Raw genomic sequence first — 19,599 nt, 5'->3', positions numbered from 1 at the left:
TTGGTTGATTTGATTTGATTCTTTGGTCTCACGTGGTGGGAGGAAAGAATCAACTCCAGCAAGTTGTTCTCTGTCCTTCACATGTACACTGTGGCACATGCATGTCACTCCTCACCAAATAAATAAATGTAATTAAAATTGTAGGGACTCGGGATGGTTCAGTTGATAAGAACGTACTGCTTCCAGAGGACCTGAGTCTAGTTCCCAGCAGCCACACTGGCAGCTCACAACCACCTCTAACCCAGCTCCAGGGGATCCAATGCCTCTGACCTCTGTGGGCACCTGCACACATCCACATAATTAAACAAATAATAAAAATAAATCTAAACTATCATCTAAGTTTTTAAAAGTATTATGTTTGGGCTAAGGTCGGAAGATGGATGTTTCGCAGCAGAACAGAGTAAAGATGTGATAAACTAAGGGAAGAAGGAAGCAAGCCGAGGAAGTGTCCCGCAGGGGTCCAGCATTGCCTGAGGACAGTTCAAATAGGAATCACAGAGGTTTCATTTCAAATGGCCTTGAAACTCATTCAAGTTCATTTCATGCTATAAGTTAAAGTTAAAAAAAAAAAATTCCTAACTGTTTGGCTTGGGACAGATTGATATTAAAACCACAGTAGTCACTTAACTATAACACCGACCAAGAGTCCCTTCATTTTACTTTTGAATATCAATTATTAAATATTTTGCCTACTGGATACTGTGTTGCATCCGATAAAGATTTATACCTTCGGCCTGGTGCAGTGGCATACAGGCGTACATCTGTAATCCAGCACTCAGGGAGGCAGAGGCAGAGGCAGGTGGATCTCTGTGAGTTCGAGGCCAGCCTGATCTATAAGGTAAGTCTTGGACAGCCAAGGCTACTCAGAGAGATCCTGTCTCAAGGAAAAAAAAAATCTATGTTCATTTTTTGTTCTGTTGTTTTCAATACATAATTTTCAAGGCAGGATTGTGCTGCATGTCCTAGTTTGTCCCCAAACTTGTCATTCTCCTGCCTCAGCTTCCTAAGTGCTGGATGGATGATAGGCGTGTGCCACTAAGCCCCCTGTGTGGCAAGGCCCGACCACTGGAGTGGAGGTGGGGCAGCTGAGTGACATCTGCACCACCCTGAGCTAGCAATATGCAACAGTGGGTGCCAGCTAGCAAGGGTCGCCGTGTTCCTTCCCAAACTTTACAGTATGGCTTGGTTCCTGAGAGTTCTCTATGATGTGCTTCGGAACAGTTTGGGAAGCCACAACACACTGCATAAGGTCACAGTGTAGCTAAGCCTCCTGGTGCTACTGCAACAAAGTTCTCAGGATAATAAATTCACAGAGAAAGAAGAATTGTTTTGGTTCAGGTTAAACTTTATGTCTATACCGGTCTTATTTCTACCTTTAAAAAATGCCACTTGTGCCAAGGAAAATGTGGTATTATCAGAGACTATTCCAATTTTGGTGCCAGTTCAAATTTTTGCTAGAGATCTTCACAATTGTTTATCCACACAATAGCAATAAAATATCTAACTGGATGCATGAGAATCAACTGTGCATGCAATCAAGATGTTTAGAACACAATCAGGCTCAGTGACGTGGCAACACAATGCCAACAACGTCATAACATCCACAACAACAGTAGGAAACCCACAGACCTCAGTAACTTTCTGTTTATTCCAACCAGGACATAACAAAGAGACAGAGTAGGGACACGAAGCTGTACAATCTATTCCGACTGCAGCAACTCCTGTAACACATGGCATGCTGGAGGCTGGGGAAGCAGCTCAGTGTAGCCGCAACACCCTGAGTTCTATCCCCAGCACCAAGGAAAAAACACACAAAGCACATCATCACATAAAAAGACAGAAGGACAAATGCGGACCAATGGTACCACATTAGTTAGCTGATATCACTGGGATTTCTATTCATTTCAATATAGCCACGCTGAACAGGAGCGGAACGGCAGCAGGCAGTTTGCCGGGGGCTGACCGCTGCTCAGGGCGGCACTCTGAACATCCTCCTCTTCAGCTCGGCAGTCTTCTCGTCGATTCTACTGCAGCACTCCTCCGTGGCCTTCTCAATGCCCTCATGGTACTTCTCCAGAGCGCTTTTTAAGTTTACAAAGATTTCCTAAGGACAAATGACAAAGAATCACTCCATGTGACAGCCGGGCCTAACACCGAGTTGAAACTTTTCCAGTGGCCATTCGTATTAGTTTTAATACAAGGTTGGGACAGCTTAGATTTCTAAGCAGGATCAAAGACCACAGCTGTGATAGACTATGAACCATCAAGAAAACAAATGTTTCTGAAAGCTTTATTTAAATCATATAAGAAAGATCAAGTTCATTACTGACTGGCTTGTATGAATGCTGTTTTAAGCAATCAGCACATCCAATGGCTATAGATCAATTTAAGTTCCTAGTTCCACTGGGCTCTGTGTTTATTTCCACAAACAAGAAAGCTGAATAGAAAAAAAAAAAAAGCTGAATAGGTTAGGTAGAAATCACTTTCAAGAAACCATCAAAACCAGGTGTAGCTAAAAAAATAAAAATAAAATAAGATAAAACAAAAAATACAGTGTGCAAATATACAGGCGAACACCTCAGTATGCCAATGCAATGATTTTCTCCTAGGAATAAACACACTTCCAAGGAGGAACTAGTCACCTCCTCAGAGGCGCAAGAAGTACAGCAGAAGTCCAAATCCAGCAGCACACTATCAGAAGCAAACTCACAGGCAATTCCCTGAGCACACTCCAGGGTGTTAAAAAGGAGGGGGTGTAGCTTTCTCCATGCTATGCATTTTACAATATCCAAATGACTGTCCACACACAAGTGGAGGTTTTTACCAGTTCACGACAGCTCGCATAGAAAAAGTTACTGTGAAGCCATACACTTCTAAAGGCAAAGCAGAGTGCTGGGGATGTAAAGAAGATCCAAGTCTAGCTCAGGCAGTGCTGTTCAATAGAGAAGCACTGGCCATATCATACTATTTAAATGTACAAGAATTTAGATTAAATTCAAAGTTCCATTAGCTCCTCAGCTGCACTAGACACACATCAAGGAATCAGGGCCACAGTGCCTACCTACCCCGTAGCTACGGGAAGGAAAACCATAGAGCATGACCCTAGTGATGTCTTATATGAGTGTTGGTCTGATTACTTTATTGTGAAATTTGAGAAATTTAAATTTTTACAATATTCATGGACTTTTACATCCAACACTATCCACTGATACCACATGTATTTTAATCCATGATTCAAAATATACTGTTGGAAGGAAGCTAGGTGTGGTGCCGCACACCTTTAACCCAGCACTCGGGAGGCAAAGGCTGGTAGATCTCTGTGAACTCGAGGCCCACTTATTCTACAGTGAGTTCCAGGACAGCAAGGGTTACACAGGGAAACTCAATACTGGTCCTAATACTAATAGTTTATTTATCATCATCATTATTATATAGTTTTTTCCCCTGTGCACAGGACAATGGCAATGAAACCACACACTGCACCACACAGGAACACGTAGACTACTCTAAGCACTGAGCACTGGAAACGAGGCTCACGCAGGCACAGCACTCCACAGCTAACCCACATGTACCAACCACACATGAGCCACATGCAGCCAGGAACGCAACATGTGGAAGCGCAGGGCCAGGCTGTCTGGAAATGATTAAAAGCCCGTAGTAAATGAGAAGTGAGAAACGGACACATGGCAGCAATCAGATGACGTTACATGGAAGATACACCTTGTCTCTATGTTTAATTCACTTACACAAACACATTTCTGTTGACCCTGATTCTCTCCTCTCCCCGTTCCTTAAGCCCTAGTCCCTACTGACACCTACCACTGTGGGCACTTCCTGCTCCACTGATACCCCCCGCCCGCCCCGTGTTCTACCTATCACCCTACCCAACCCTCTCCCTCAAAGCCTCCTTGTTCCCTCTCATGCACCCTTTTCTAGATCCTAGTATTTACACACACTCACTCCACATAAATATATACATATACAACTTAGAACATGTGGGTCTTGTCTTTCTGGCATGGGTCCCTCACTTAGCATCTATATGTATACAATTTTCATTTATTTATGGACAGATAATAACCTACTGTGTGCATGGACCACATTTGCAGGAACCACCATTACTTTGGAGGTCAATGTCTAGGATGAGTCGAGGCACCCCACACTGGTCTCATGGTGGCTGCACCATTGTACAGTCCCATGAACAGTGAAGAAGGGTCCTTCAGACCAGTAAACCAGCAAAAAAGCTTAGTCATGCAAGCCTGGCAATCTAAGTTTGATGTTCAAAACCTCATGACATAGTGAAAGAGTGAGCCAACTCCACAAAGCTGTACCCTGCTCTCCAAGCATGAACTGTGATGTGTGCTCATACATATAATAATTTTTCAAAAGAGCACATCAATCTTGTAACTAAATTTTATATGTTAAAATTAAAATTAAATCATTTTTAAAGGGCTTCGTTCTCCCACACTCTTGCCAGTATTTGATGCCGATTATTTTCTTACAGATAGTCATTCTGACTGAGATGAGATGGCGCCTCAGCTTTAATTTGCATTTCCCTGATGGGTAAGGATGTTCAACACTTTTAAAAACATGTATTGATGGTTCATATTCATTCTTTTGAGAACTCTGTTCAGTTTCTCGGCCTGCAGATGTGTGTTTTGAGTGTTCTGAATCCCTCGCATTCACTAGGTTTGTCCCTACTGTCAGATACAGCTAGCAGGCCTTTCCCCTTTCTGTGGGCTGTTTCATGTGGTGGACAGTCCTTCTGTTCTGTGGAAGGCTTATGACCTCACAAGGTGGTGTCTGTGAATGTCAGTCTTATTCCTGAGCAAGCAAAATCCGAAGCAGAAAGGCTTTATCTAAGCCTATATCTTGAAGTACTCCCTAGCTTTTCCTTTAGCAGTTGCAGAATTTCATGTCTTGTGTTACAGTCTAAAGAGCTTGGTTTTGGTGTGGAGTGAGAGTTAAGGGTCTAGTTTCACTCTTCTACATGTGGCTAGCTTTCCTTCACTGACTATTGTGGCTGGCTGTAGCTACATGGTCTGTGTCTAGATCTTTACTCTGTCTACTGATCTGTGTGTCTGTGACAGCACCACGCTGGCTTTGTCCCTGACTCTGTAGTATACCATGACCTCAATTGTAATAGCCATTGGATTTAAATCACAGAAATGACCTGCTCACACAAAACGTCTTAGAGGCTTGTCTTCAACTTGACTCCTCAGCCAACTGGGACCATGCCATCTAGCAGGTGCATTCACTATTGTTAAAAACTGACTAGAAATTAGGTAATCCATTCATTATGGATGAATCCATACACAACAAGAAAATAGGGAGTCCTAATTTAACAAGAAAGTACACTATGCAAAAGTTATTTTAGAAAGATAAAATTGACTCTACTTAGCACTCAATGCAGAGATTTCAAATAGAAAAATCAGAATCAAGGAAGAAACTAAACCTTATAAAATTATGTTATGAATGTGTGAATAAAATAGGCTAATAATCATCAACAGTATCAGTGAGGAAAAAAAATCATAAAATTGACTTGGTGGGTCTGAAGGCCAGGGTTATCTCCAGCAAGTCCAAAATGTCAATTCCTTGTGATATAATATGATAAGAAATATAAAAAATTTCATCTTAGAAATGTATCAAATAGTCTAAAAGTTTATAAAGACAATGGATGGAAGAAACGAAGTGAGGGGTGGGGTGAAGAGGAGGACAGAGAGGCAGGATTTTGAACCTTACGTTATGTGTGGTGTGACTGGCTAGAACAGGTAACAGATCTTTAAAGCTGTCCAAATAGGAGAGGAACCTGAAGCTGGAAGCAGGAGGAATTACCTACGTGAGGCGACAGGGAAAGTGGGCAGTGGTGACTGGAGCCCAGCAACCTGTGTGACGCTGCTCTGACAACCAGTGAGGGTGGCTGGAAAAGAACTGAAGAGAACTCTTTGAGCAAACGTACTTGAGCTCTCCCAGTCATCCTCGGCTGCTGAGGAGTAAACGAATGTCAGCAGACTGGGTAAGGGAGGAGGACACAACAAGCAGCACCGCTGGCCTAGAGCTCTGCAATAACGCTGTGCACTCTGGAGGACTGCGACACTGCAGCCAGGGCCCAGTTCCACTCAATGCTTTCTTTCATCCTGGAGAAAAAGGCATGCTGCTCAAATTTGCCACAATGAGAAATAATTAGTGTGGACAAGATTTGCACTGATCTTGGCATTTTCAGAATCTAGGTTGAAAGAAATATAATTAAGCCTACAGGATATAATACTACGATCTTGAATTGAGAGCAATCATTTCATCACTGTATGGTACGGTGAAAAAACAACTTGGCAGAGCTGCCTGAGAAGAAGGTGTAGTCTTTAATTGATCATAATTTGAATATGAACAGAAGGCGAGATGCTGCCACTGACAACCCAGCCCCCAAAACAAGGCTCAGTGAACAGCTGGGGCCACAGCACTACTTGGGAAGACTGGTTAGTACTAGCTTATACAAAGAAAATCACGACAGGTAAGAAACAGTAACTCTGAACAGGCTAACAATGAATCTGAATATTAAGCATATATAGACTGGCTGGAGAGCTGCTAAGCCCAAATGACAGACTAAAGGACACAGAACCATTATCTTACGGCCTATTCAAAAGAATATATTATTCCAGAGGGAAGATCTGAGTGCACCAGAGTATAGACACTGAATATTTTAAATTCCGAATGAGAAATAACATTTTAACAACTACAGCTGTAGTAGAACAGCTTGTGTGGTTATGAGCTCCATCCACAGAAAACAATTACAATTACACAGAGCCCATCAGTGGCTCTCAAATGCCATCCTATTCCAGAGATAAACAGACAACTCAGTTAAGGGGTGGGGCCTATTGTTGAGATTCTACTTCAGTGTATTTGGGAGGGGCTTCGTCATTTCAAATGTCCTCACTGAATTCTAACACACAGCTAGTTTTAAGACAAGTGCTCCATGCTCTTTCAACTTTATAAACATTTATGGGAAGCCAACTATACCCAAGGCCATTCTAGGAATGGCTTCATGTTCCGTGCTGAGTTCTAAAGCATGACTGGCATTGGCAGGCAATGTCTGGTATTACTGGTGAGACACATGGGCACAGAGCTAACAGGAAAACAAGGTGGCTTGGCATCTTTTGTGATTAACAGATAGATAAAAGTTGAGCTAGTTGCTAGGTTTAATCTGCTAACAACCAGTTTCGTGACGACACTTACAGCATGCAATACCAGCTGATGGTTTAAGGAAGGAGGTGGAGCAGCTCATCCTCACAGACTGTGTGGACAGTAAGAGACTGCGGTCACGAGAGCTCAACTGTCACAAACCAGGCTGCTTCAGAAACAGGAAGATGGAGATGAGTGAAAAAAGAGGCCAGAGGATTCTGAATAAAGAGCTGTGGCTATTTCAGGTCAAATGCTTTCAGAGATGTTAGTAAAGACTAGGAGTGGAGTCCATCTACCTAGTGACTTCAGAGCCTTCATTAAGCAACTTCTCTTACCCCAAAGAACGCGATTCTGTGATGTGCTAAAAAGGCAAGTAAGGAAAAAGGCACAGAGGACGCGCGCGCACAAGTGCCCATGCCTGGGTATCGACAAAGGGTACCCAGAGTGCTGCTACCCATGGAGATTAAAGCGAAGGGCCCGTGGGATCAAGTTCTAACCCAGGGAACTCAAAACCCTGTCCTGGGTGACGTCATTTAGGGTTTAAACTCATGGACTCTCTTAGGAGCACGCACCTGAGACTTCAGTTTCTCCCTTTTCACAGCATCTTTTAGTTGCTGAATCCCAGATTTAATCTTCTGGATCTCTTGATTAGTGCTGGTTACTTGCTCATAGACAGCACCTCTTTTTTCTTGAACTTTATTGCAATCTCTAAAGGAAGAGACACCTGACATAACTTCTCTGAAGCATTAAAAAAACACAAAGACCCTACTAGTGGATTCAGAGCCATCATGTGTCAGCACTTGCTCCACAAGCCCAGAACCCTGCTAGACATAAAAGCAATCAGACAACACCACATGGGCCCACACAGTACAGTGCACTGTGGCTAAGCTCGGCTCATGGTGAGTGCACTGCTTCCCTCGGTGCCGTTCTTTTCGTTTGCTTTACTTTGCAGAGCTGATGATCAAGGCTATAGCCTGGCACATACTAGACAAGTGTTCCCCCACTGATCTACGCTCCAGTCCTCAAAGCCTCATCCTTCAAATGGAGGCTCAGCTACAGTGCCCAGTGTGCACTGTTAGTGGAATGTGGACTAGTACAACTTTTTGTACATTTGGCAACAAATTTACAGACCTGAGGTTCTGTCTTTCCTTTCATCTGCATGAAAATACTCAGTCCCAATGCCATGCTTAAAGGACAAAAGTAATGACATCCTAGACATACCTGAGGCACATATTCTAAAGGCACATCCTTAGGATTGACAAGGACACCCTACCAGTGAAAGAAATACCTCAACATACTGCAAAAGAACTTAGCAAAGTGTCCATTTTTACCAAATAATATTAATTTTTTCCTAATGCATTTTCCCCTAGGTTTCTACGTCTCAAATGCACTGAAGTAAACACTAGAATTCCAACCCCTTTCAAGATTAACACAAAAGAATTGGAACTTTATGTCTCAAAAGACAACAAACAAGCTGAAAAACACCAAATAAACAACTTTCATCCTCTTTCTACATATAGACTGAATTATAGGTATCACTAGAGGCAGAATTCTTTTTTTTTTTAAGACAGCAGCTCTGAGCACCTGTGAGCTGTCCCTGACCATGTCCTAACTCACTGTCCTGAGCTGTCCCTGACTGTGTCCTAACCACTGTCCTGAGCTGTTCCTGACCGTGTCCTAACCACTGTCCTGCGCTATCCCTGACCCTGTCCTAACCACTGTCCTGAGCTATCCCTGACCGTGTCCTAACCACTGTCCTGAGCTGTCCTAACCGCTGTCCTGAGCTGTCCCTGACCATGACCTAACCACTGTCCTGAGCTATCCCTGACCGTGTCCTGAGCTGTCCTAACCACTGTCCTGAGCTGTCCATGACCGTGTCCTAACCACTGTCTTGAGCTATCCCTGACCGTGTCCTAACCACTGTCCTGAGCTATCCCTGACCGTGTCCTAACCGCTATCCTGAGCTATCCCTGACCGTGTCCTAACCACTGTCCTGAGCTGTCCGTGACCGTATCCTAACCACTGTCCTGAGCTGTCCCTGACCGTGTCCTAACCACTGTCCTGAGCTGTCCGTGACCGTATCCTAACCACTGTCCTGAGCTGTCCCTGACCGTGTCCTAACCACTGTCCTGAGCTGTCCCTGACCGTGTCCTAACCACTGTCCTGAGCTGTCCCTGACCGTGTCCTAACCACTGTCCTGAGCTGTCCGTGACCGTGTCCTAACCGCTGTCCTGAGCTGTCCGTGACCGTATCCTAACCACTGTCCTGAGCTGTCCGTGACCGTGACCTAACCACTGTCCTGAGCTGTCCCTGACCGTGTCCTAACCACTGTCCTGAGCTGTCCGTGACCGTGTCCTAACCGCTGTCCTGAGCTGTCCGTGACCGTGTCCTAACCACTGTCCTGAGCTGTCCCTGACCGTGTCCTAACCACTGTCCTGAGCTGTCCATGACCGTGACCTAACCGCTGTCCTGAGCTGTCCCTGACCGTGACCTAACCACTGTCCTGAGCTGTCCCTGACCGTGTCCTAACCACTGTCCTGAGCTGTCCCTGACCGTGACCTAACCACTGTCCTGAGCTGTCCGTGACCGTGTCCTAACCACTGTCCTGAGCTGTCCGTGACCGTGTCCTAACCACTGTCCTGCGCTGTCCGTGACCGTGTCCTAACCACTGTCCTGAGCTGTCCGTGACCGTGTCCTAACCACTGTCCTGAGCTGTCCGTGACCGTGTCCTAAGCACTGTCCTGCAGTCACGCTCATACTCGATCACTGTCCGCTTGTACTGCTTCACATCCTCCTGCTTCTTGTTTATCTTGAGCTGAGTAGTGGCAAGCTTCTCCTTCTTGACAGTCATCAGTCTCTTGAGTGAATTTTCTTCAGTCTTCAGTTTCTTTAGTTCCGATGAATCACTTTCCATTTCGTCCTCCAAGTTCAGGCTCTGTGTTTTATGAAGAATATTTAAAGTCAACATAACCAACCAGGGTTTAGATACAAATTCAAAAGGTTTTCTACGGTGAGCTAGAATAAGACAGTTTTGAAATGGGGTAAGTCTTCGGGCTCAGAAAGCTCAGTAAGGAAACACAACCGTACAAGAGGAAGGTGCCCAGGCAGCAGGGAGGAGCTGCTTCTGCCCGAAGCTGAGTGCTGGTGTGGGGCTAAGGTGCTAGAAGAGAGAAGGGCGGACCTCAGAACCAAAAGCAGATCTGCCCTGTGACCCCAGATGGTGGACAAGATGATGTGGTAGGAAAAGAAAACCTCCTAGCCCCTGCACCTCTTTCTCTCTCTAAAAAACAACAAACGTTTACTATAATGTTAGTGGTGCTGCGAGTGGCTGGGATGAAGATGTGAAAATGATTTCAAGCATCTGAGAAACCCAAATGGCAGTGCTACCACTCATTATTCAGGGGAGACTGCGTAAGCTTGACATCTCTATTAAGCCTAGGTGCAGTGCTGGGCAGTAAGCTGGGGATTGATGCCACTGAAGGTTAAGTGATCATATCTGTTAGGACAAGCTAAAATACGCATTACTACATGCCAAAACATGTACACCACGTGCCATGCTGATTCATATTCATTTCACCTGTAGGTTACAATATGTCGTGACATCCTGATGGCTAGGGGCAGGTGCCTTATTCCTCAGCACATACTACTAGAGAACAACCCAGACAAGAAGAAAAGGTGAAAGCAAATCCAAAGCACTGTAACAGCCCTTCACAAACTCACGACAGAAACACTGCACTATACAAACCTCCTTTAAGATACTGCTTAGCTTCTCCCTGTTATCTGCAATGTCCTGAATCTTCTTTTGATACAGCTGCACCTCCAGCTGACAGGAAGGCAGGCAATCCACAGAATCTCTATACACTTCATACTTCTCCATCACTTCTTGCTTTAGGAGGGGGGAAAAAGACCAGGTTGACGTTCTCTTTTATGAACCTGCAAGGTCAGTTTGTTTGCTCCTCTATAATTTCTGCATTTGCTACTGAAAGCTCAAAAATGTACAACAGTTAAGTTTCTTGGTCAGCAGCAAGGCACTATTACTGATATGCATCAAGCACATAATGACGCCTCTTTTAAAATTATACCTATTTACTGCTTTTATGTGTATGTCTGCTTTGCCTGCATATGCAAACCTAGTGCCCAGGAGACCAGAAAAGGGCACTGGATCCTCCAGAACCAGAGTTACAGGCAGTTGTGAGCCTCCATGCAAGTGTTGGGCACTGAACCCATCTCCTCTGAAAGAGCAGCCAGTGCTCTTAACTGCTAATCCAGGCCCCTAATTATGCTTTTTAACTCCAAATATTCTTAACATAGAAAACAACCACTACTTTGCTACCTGGCAATTCACTGCTCATTTGTAAAAGGTTCTTCATGTGTGTGGAGAGAGCTCACTCTGGCGGGGTAGAGCTTAGCTTGCAGATGCTTGTCTAGAGCCTACAAAACCCTATGGTTCTGTTCTCAGCACCAGCAAAGCAATCCAAAGGCTTGTTCTGCTAATTCTCAAACTACCTCCGAATACAACAGGGAAGCCATATTATCTATTAATAATCTTTCTGTTTGTTTAAATAACTATTATTAACATCTGATTCTTTAAAATGATAAACTACTCTTTTAAAATTATAAAAGACAATATTTACTACATCACATACTGATGTAGACATCTTTCCTTTGCCACTAGGTTACTCTCTGCCTCACCTTACCAACCAGCTACATTTCTTCTCATCAAAGACCTAATCTTATTGCTTATTTTCCATTTTCCGTCTCCCACCTCTCCCTCTCTCTCTCTTCATCCCCCTTTCCCTCTCTCACGAATTTGTAGGCACTCTGTATATACTAGATCAAATCCTTTTGCCTTAAAGTCTTAGTTTGCTTCCTGCTGCTGTGATAAAGCAATCTGGGCTGTCTGGAGAGATGATTTAGTGGTTAAGTGCACTAGCTCTTCCAGGGCCTGGGGTTCAATTCCCAGCATCCACCTGGTGACTCACAACTGTCGGTAACTTCAACCCACAGGATCTGATGCCCTCTTTTGGCTTCTAAAGGCACCAGCTCCACATGGTACACAGACATACATGCAGGCAACACACACACACACACACACACACACACACACACATACATACAATTAAAAAAAAACATAGGGAGGAAAGGGTTTCTTTTAGCTTACATCTTACAATCTGTCAAAAGGGATATCAAGGCAGGAACTGAAGCAGAGCCATGGAACACTGCTTACTGGCTTGTTCAGCCTGCTTTTTGAAAATATAAGACGCAGGACTTACCTGCCTATGGGTAGCACAGCACTCAGTGAGTTGGGCTCTCTCACATCCATCATTAATCCAGAAATGGCCCATAGACTTGCCTCCTGGCCAGTGTGATGGAGGCAAGTCCTCAGCTCAGAGTATCTCTGCCCAGATATGTCTAGATTTGTGTCAAGTTGACAAAAACCAACCAGACCATAACATAGGCATAGAAAATGTGTTTTAGTGGAGCCTTTCCCTCCAGGCTTTTGGTTTTCATGTTAATTTAAAGACATTTAGCCTATACTCTAAGTCCTCAGGAGGCTGAGACAGGAGAATCAGGAGTTCCAGGTTAGTCTGGGCTATATAGTCAGAATGTGGGGTTGGAGTGCATGTGTTCTGTTTGGTGAAAGATTATATAAATGTTCTAAATCTGTTAAGATTTTATATTTCTAATTCTTATAAGGGTTTATTTTCACAAATAGCCCATCTATTTTCTCCTGGAGGCCAGACCCAGGCCTCCCCATGCAGAGCAAGCACCCTACCTAACACTTAGCTATACCCCCAGATCCATCAGAACTGTTTTTAAATAAGCCAGCCATACCCCCTAAGTCCCTAAATCTATTTCTAGGCTCCCATTTCTGTTCTGATGATTTTTTTCTCTATTATCAGTAACTATTTTTATTATCAAGAATTACTTGGATAATAAGGATGGAATTTCTTTTTACCTGCTTCAAGAAAGAAACTATCTGCCCACCTCTAATTTTGTCCTGCCCCACCCCAGTCCACCTCTCAAAGTAGCCCCTGGCCTTGAACACATTTCTTCTGCCTTGAATGATTAGATGCTAAGACAAAGTTCCACTCCCTTCTCCTATGGGATTCCACCAATATAAACCGAGTTTTCTCATTGAGTTCTTTCAAAGCATCCTCTATTTTTTTAATGCTGATGTTAAAACTTATTTAACTTTTTTTTTTTAAAGATTTATTTATTTATTTATTATGTATACAGTGCCTTGCCTGCACGGACACCTACAGGCCGGAGGAGGGCATTAAATCACATTCTAGATGGTTGTGAGCCACCATGTGGTTGCTGGGAATTGAACTCATGACCTTTGGAAGAGCAGTCAGCACTCTTACCCGCTGAGCCATCTCTCCAGCCCCAAAACTTATTTAACTTTTTACTGAAGTTTTATATTTGAAGCAAAAGTGATGAGGAGAAACAAAGATTTGCCATATGTCCCGCATGCTCACCAGCACACACACTTTATAAACGAATCGTTTATTAATCATTTGTAAACTTGTTTAATACCTTTCTCATCTGAAATTAAGTGACTGATTCTCACAAGAACACAGCATTTCCACTAGGCCACCAGAACAAAGCCTTAGAGCTGCAGTATGACTCAACAGCTGTCTCACAGTCACCTTTCTTCCCCTCCACCCCACACAAATCAGAAACAAGTAAATACAGTCAAGAAAAAGATCTGTATAGATACTAGATGACTCCGACAGTAAGAGCCGACAGAGGGACCTACCCTAGAATTCCGGAGCTTCTGGACCGTGTCTTTCATCTTCTCTTTATAGTTCTTCACCTTCTCTGGAGAGTCCACAATTTTGCTTTTCAAGCTGTCTTGAACTTCTTTCAAAGAAACCACTGACAACTTTAGTTCATTCTGTTGAGAAATGTTTTCACCATTCAGGTGGGACAGTAATCTGGTTACTGACCATTAATGACAGAACAACTTGGGCTCAGTCTGTTGTCACGGGGTAAGCTGACTCCTGCCCACCCCGGCCTGCTTCAAGGCTCTCACTACAGATCAAGCTCCTCAGTGTGACAATGGCCTTGGTGTTGTTTCTGAGATCAGAATGGACGCCCTAAGGTGCCGTAGCATCCTATTCCTAAGAACACCCATGGACCCTTGAAAACTTCTATTCCTCTACGTCCCTTCTGTGAGCAACACAAGGACATGCAACACTAAATTGTGTATTTGATGTGTTTTTATATTAACTGTGTGACCTGGCTAGAGTTCCCATGGTACCCAAAGTAGCGGCACCTAAGGAGTGTGTGCAACACAAAACCATGAGGAAGGAGAGGTGGTCAGCAAGGGGGGCTGAGAGAGGAAGCCTTTCTCTACATTTGACATCTCTCCTGTGTGTTCTGTAGTATTCTATGAGAAAATATATTATTGTATGTAAGGCTTGTATAATTTTTCTAAAATTTTTAACTTAAAAAATGTTCCTGGGCTGGTAAAATAGCTCAGTAGGTAAAGGTGCTTGCTGCCAAGTCTGGTGACCTACCTACGTGGAGGGAGAGGATTAGCTCCAGGAAGTTTGCTCTCCCCACACCACATCTTTCCTGCCTCCCTGAATAAACAACATACCCAAGAGAGCAGTGACATTAAAACTGTGACTAAACAATTTAAAAACAAATGCACATATAAATACATCGAGCCTCCTATACAAACAGCTTACTTTACAGAAGAACCGTGAAGATGGCCAAAAATCACCAGAATAAAAGAAGCCAAACTAAAATGAGATTTTCCCATAAGAGTGAAAAAAATTTCTAATAATATAAAAACTGAAAACATCAATTTTCAGCAAGAGCATAGGGAAATAGATACACCTATATTTTGTTGCTAAAAATAGAAACCTGAATCTTTCTAAATGTGAGTTTGGCACTATGAGCCAATTTTTAAATGTGTATTTCCTTAAATCCCCATATCCTGAATTAGTACTTTAGAAGAGACTGATGAACAAATGTACATATTTACAGCAAACATATAGCTATATAAAATTAGCAAAAAATTAAAAGCAATATGGAAGTCTATCAAGAGAGTGAAAATATATATAATATATATAATATAATGCATATACATCAAACATATTATGCAGCCACTGATATGAGAAGCAGCTATTGTGAAGCTCCAGACAACTATCTACACTGTCCTTATTAAGGGTGTGTGTGAGGCTGAGACTGGTTGAGGACAGCACCATCTGTGGAAAAGTACACAGACCTCCGTATATTACAAAATGAGTCTTTATATGCTGTAGATATGATGTATAAAAGTATAATAGCTTTGTATAGATGTGTATACACGAAACTTTGGGTGCTTTTTGCTTTCTTCATACATTTACATATGTCAATGTTTTTTTCTTTTATAATGGTTTCCATATTTAAACTGAAGAACGTTAAAGTGGGTTTGATTTTGAGAGGAAACGATGATGGAGGAGAACTACTGACTATCTCGCAGCTAAAACGCTGCAGTATACTCACACTATAAATGCAGGCAACAGAAGATGCTTACCAAACGCTTCGTTTTCTCTGAAATATCTGATTTCTTTTGGGCGTTTCCCTCCTGCAGCAGTGTCTAAGAGAAAAAAACAGCTGTGTTATAATGTATAATGATTCAAAACATTAAAGTTGAACTACTTTATTGCATTCCTCATATAATAAACATAAAAAGAGGAAGTGGTAAGAGCAGATGGTCTCCAACTTTCTTTCTGCAGTACAGGAGTCTGAAAGCCACTTTCCTAGACCTGGTGGGGAGTCTCACAAGTGTAAATGCATTCGGAAACACCTTGGATATGTGAAGGCACCACTCAGTGTGCCTGTGAGGGGCATTCTGGAGACAACTAGGCCACGAGGACTCTGACCTAACCGACAGTGCAACCCACTGATGGATCAAATCTGAACAGGGTCTCAGGAGGCAGGAGACCTTCCGGCCTGAGAACGCGAGGCCTCGGGTGTGCACTACCATGGCACATTTGGAGCGCTCCTTTCGGCTTCCTGTCCCCACTATGTAAGCTGCTCTACCATGCTTCCTGTCCATGATGACTGAACCCTCTGTGACTGTGAGCCAAAATTAGCCTTCCCCTTTTTTATGTTAATACTTTAGCAGTGATAATGAAAAAGCAAAGCATAATACAAAAAAAAAGTAGCTGCCCAATCCGTCCTAACACCACTGTAGCATTTCAAAAGTTAATATGCAAATTGAAAGAAAATATTTCTTCTTAAAGAATAACATTAGCTACTGAGCAGCACAAAAATTCAAACAACTTGGAGACCCAAAAATTAACATTTTCTCTTACTGATGTGCGTTTGTTTTTGATTTTTGTTTGTTTGTTTGTTTGTTTGTTTCTTATCATGGCAAATCCCCAAACCCCAACTTCACAGACACATAGTGAAGTACCACGAGCTAACACTGAAGCTGGGAGCGAAGTGTCTGAGAGAGTGCAGGCTAATGCTGAACACACTGTATTTTCCATAAACATGTAATAAACTGACCCAACACCCCTGAGGGCTTACTGTAGTGTCCAGGGTACCACAGCCTCATACCAGACCCAAACTCAAGAATTCTATACATCCAGAATGCATATAGCATGGGCAACACAAACAGGCATAGCAACATAAAGCCACGAGCCCCAGCCGCTCACACCCACACAGCACATGTTGCAGGCCCCACAGGTACCGTTTTCTGGCGGAACTCCTGGTTCAGCAAGTGCTGCAGCTCCTGAATGTCATCCATAACCTGTTTGAACTCTTCTTGCTCCTCAACTGGAACTGAACTAATAAACAAGACAAATCGAAGGAGTTTGTGGGGGCCAGAGAGACGGTTCGGCAGTTAGGAGCACTTGCTGCTTTTGCAGAGGACCTGGGCTCGATTCTCAGCACCCACATGGTGGCCACAGTCATCCACAATCCCAGCTCTAGAGTCTACAGGCATGCACATGGAACACACACATGCACGCCAGCAAAATATTTATACACAGAATAAAAATAGTTTGTGAATTCTTAATGTTGAAGGGTACACATGAAACCCATGCTTTGAAACTACATAAAGGGTCTGAGTCCTTGTTTCTGAATTACATACTTTCAAAAATAACCATTAATAGATGGCTTTTATCTTCTACTGATAGAAAAATAATCACATGGAAGCCTTCAGTTTTCTACCATCTCATCAGCACCACAGGCACACGCCCCACCCACTGCCGCTCCTGTTAGAATGACCAAGCGCGTCTCTCTTGTTCAGTGCTAACTTCCTTAACTTGGTGCTTTCCCCAGCACCACACACTTCCCAGTCGGGGACCAGCGGCTCCTCTGCTCCCATCCTTCCCATCAGGACCTACACATCCAAGTCTCGTCCACACGAAGGTTGAAGCTTTAACCTTAAAGTATTTAAGGTAGTATCAGCTTTGATTCCGCCTTGGTCTGTGTTCCTATAAAGGTCACTCTGCTCCTCTCAGTCTGTAAGAATTCCTCACGTACTGGGATCACAACACGACTTCTGTCAGCAGCCTACCAATGCACCATTCACGGCAGACATTCACTCCTAGCTGTCATTTCCTTGTGATTTAGTTTGTGCTTATTTTTTATCATGCTAAATTATAGTATGTGTCTCTCACGCTCAGTCTCTTAGCTTACTGTTGCCTACAAAGGCAATTTTACCAGAGACCTTAAACAGACAACCTCAAAGACACCAAGAGACTAGAATCAAACAAATGAAACGTGACTGCTCAACATCAGTGCAGAGTCCTCCATCTGTGACGGCTCCGCAGAGCACCTTAATTACAACAGCATAAAACAGCACACACAGTAGAAACTGTTCTTCAAATTTTGATCTTTTAAAAAGGGAGTGATGAGGGTGATGCTGGGACCTAGGCTGTAGCTCCTGGTGGGAGAGCGAACAACCCCTCCCCACAGGATGAAGCTTTGCTGTGCTTTCATATTCAGTGGGGCAGGTGCACAACACACTAATGAGAAAGAACCAAAGAGAACATAATTCAGGGCTAGGATGAGAAAACCTAGTTTTGTTTTTAGAAGCAGGGACTGAAATACCCTGCCATTTATCCAGGAAGACAGCGAGACCTGGTGCGGCCAGCAGCACTGAAGTCAGCTCCTCATTGCTGGGTTTACTCCTGGCACCTGTATCCAGCTTACCTACACAGCTCCTACTTACTCGAGTTTCTCCAGTTTCATCAATGCTTCCTGGTGTGCACTATTTAACTGCTGCATTTTGTCCATAGAGGATTTCTACAAATACAATGTAATCTCATGTTAGCATGATTTAACAGACAAGAATGTATTAAGAAATACAAACATAGACTACAAAATATTGATTCACCGTCAAAAAATATTAAGTTTAGGACCAGGCCCCTAAGAACATTTGGTCTGCAACCATGAGAGCTTGAGTTTGAATTCGCAGTACCACATAAAAAGCTGGGCGTGCTGCACATGCCTGTCACCCTGCCACTGGTGGGCATACACAGGTGAATCCTGAAAGCCCTTTGGCCAGCCAGACTAGCCAAAAGAGCGAGCCTCTGGCCCAAGGAGAGACCTTGAGTCAACGCACTGAGGTGGAGAGGATAGCAGTAAGGTTGAGAAAGTACCTGCTGTCTGCTCTGGCCTGCACCCACGTGGCATGCACACACACACTCAAGTAGGTCCAAGTCCCACACACATACACCCTACACCCAACCACCAGAAAATAATAACATTGAGTTTAAGTGGCTGGCAGTTATGACAAGTGACTTGAGAACAGCTGTCTCCTTTCTGAAATGCTAGGAGTAAACTCTGGGTCTTGTCATGCTAGGTACAACCTCAGAGCACTGTTCCCAAGGATTTCTTTACCTGACACAATGCTGAGTCTTCCTATGGCCAGACACTGTGTCAGATGCTGACAATTCCCAATAAGTCTTTTTGGTCCTCGACCTAGTTCTCTCTCTTTGAGCCATCAGTCATGAAGAAAAAGCTTTGAAACCACTAACTAAAGCACTGTGCAATGGGAGCAGAGACCACAACACCCATCCCAACAGTGGCAGGAAGGAAAGTCACTCAGGGTTCTTAGAAATGCAATGTCTGTGTATATCTTTAAAAAAAGAGAGAGAGAGTAAATAGCCAAACAAAAGTGTGTGAGTATGTGTGTATCTGACTGTATGTGAGCTATAGTGTGTCAGGATCAGGAGTGTAAGCTTAGCCTGATTTGTACTAAGAAGTCTATCCAGTCTGCATAGCTGCCTCTCCAGCTGTCTGGCACACCCTGGTATGTTCTAAGAGTGCAGCACTTGCACATCCAGAGCAACAGGGACAAGGCCCTGATCGTCACAGGGTCTATAAGCTGTACACAGAGAACGGCCTGTGTTAGCGTGATGGCGCTGACCTGCACCTTCTGCTGTGAGCTAGGCAGGAAGAGTGACACAG

At 43.6% G+C, this 19,599-nt stretch overlaps 1 protein-coding gene across 2 annotated transcripts in view; it reads right to left on the bottom strand.

The window, feature by feature from the left end:
• Window positions 1-1,628: 1,628 nt before the first annotated feature.
• Window positions 1,629-19,599, bottom strand: part of NUF2 (NUF2 component of NDC80 kinetochore complex) — a 31,380-nt gene continuing 13,409 nt past the window's right edge. For both annotated transcript variants that reach the window (XM_084795425.1, XM_084795426.1), the window contains 8 exons: window positions 18,359-18,432; window positions 16,871-16,967; window positions 15,707-15,769; window positions 13,937-14,074; window positions 10,919-11,059; window positions 9,933-10,108; window positions 7,746-7,881; window positions 1,629-2,104 (listed from right to left, as the gene is read on the bottom strand). In XM_084795425.1, coding sequence (XP_084651551.1) covers window positions 1,970-2,104; window positions 7,746-7,881; window positions 9,933-10,108; window positions 10,919-11,059; window positions 13,937-14,074; window positions 15,707-15,769; window positions 16,871-16,967; window positions 18,359-18,432 — 960 coding nt within the window. In that variant the 3' untranslated portion in view covers window positions 1,629-1,969. The remainder of the gene's footprint in view (window positions 2,105-7,745; window positions 7,882-9,932; window positions 10,109-10,918; window positions 11,060-13,936; window positions 14,075-15,706; window positions 15,770-16,870; window positions 16,968-18,358; window positions 18,433-19,599) is intronic.

This window comes from Acomys minous (genome assembly GCF_964271855.1).
Source record: "Acomys minous genome assembly, chromosome: 1".
Taxonomy (NCBI): domain Eukaryota; kingdom Metazoa; phylum Chordata; class Mammalia; order Rodentia; family Muridae; genus Acomys; species Acomys minous.
Note: the sequence above shows the minus strand (reverse complement) of the source record. Positions and strands in the feature narration are given on the sequence as shown.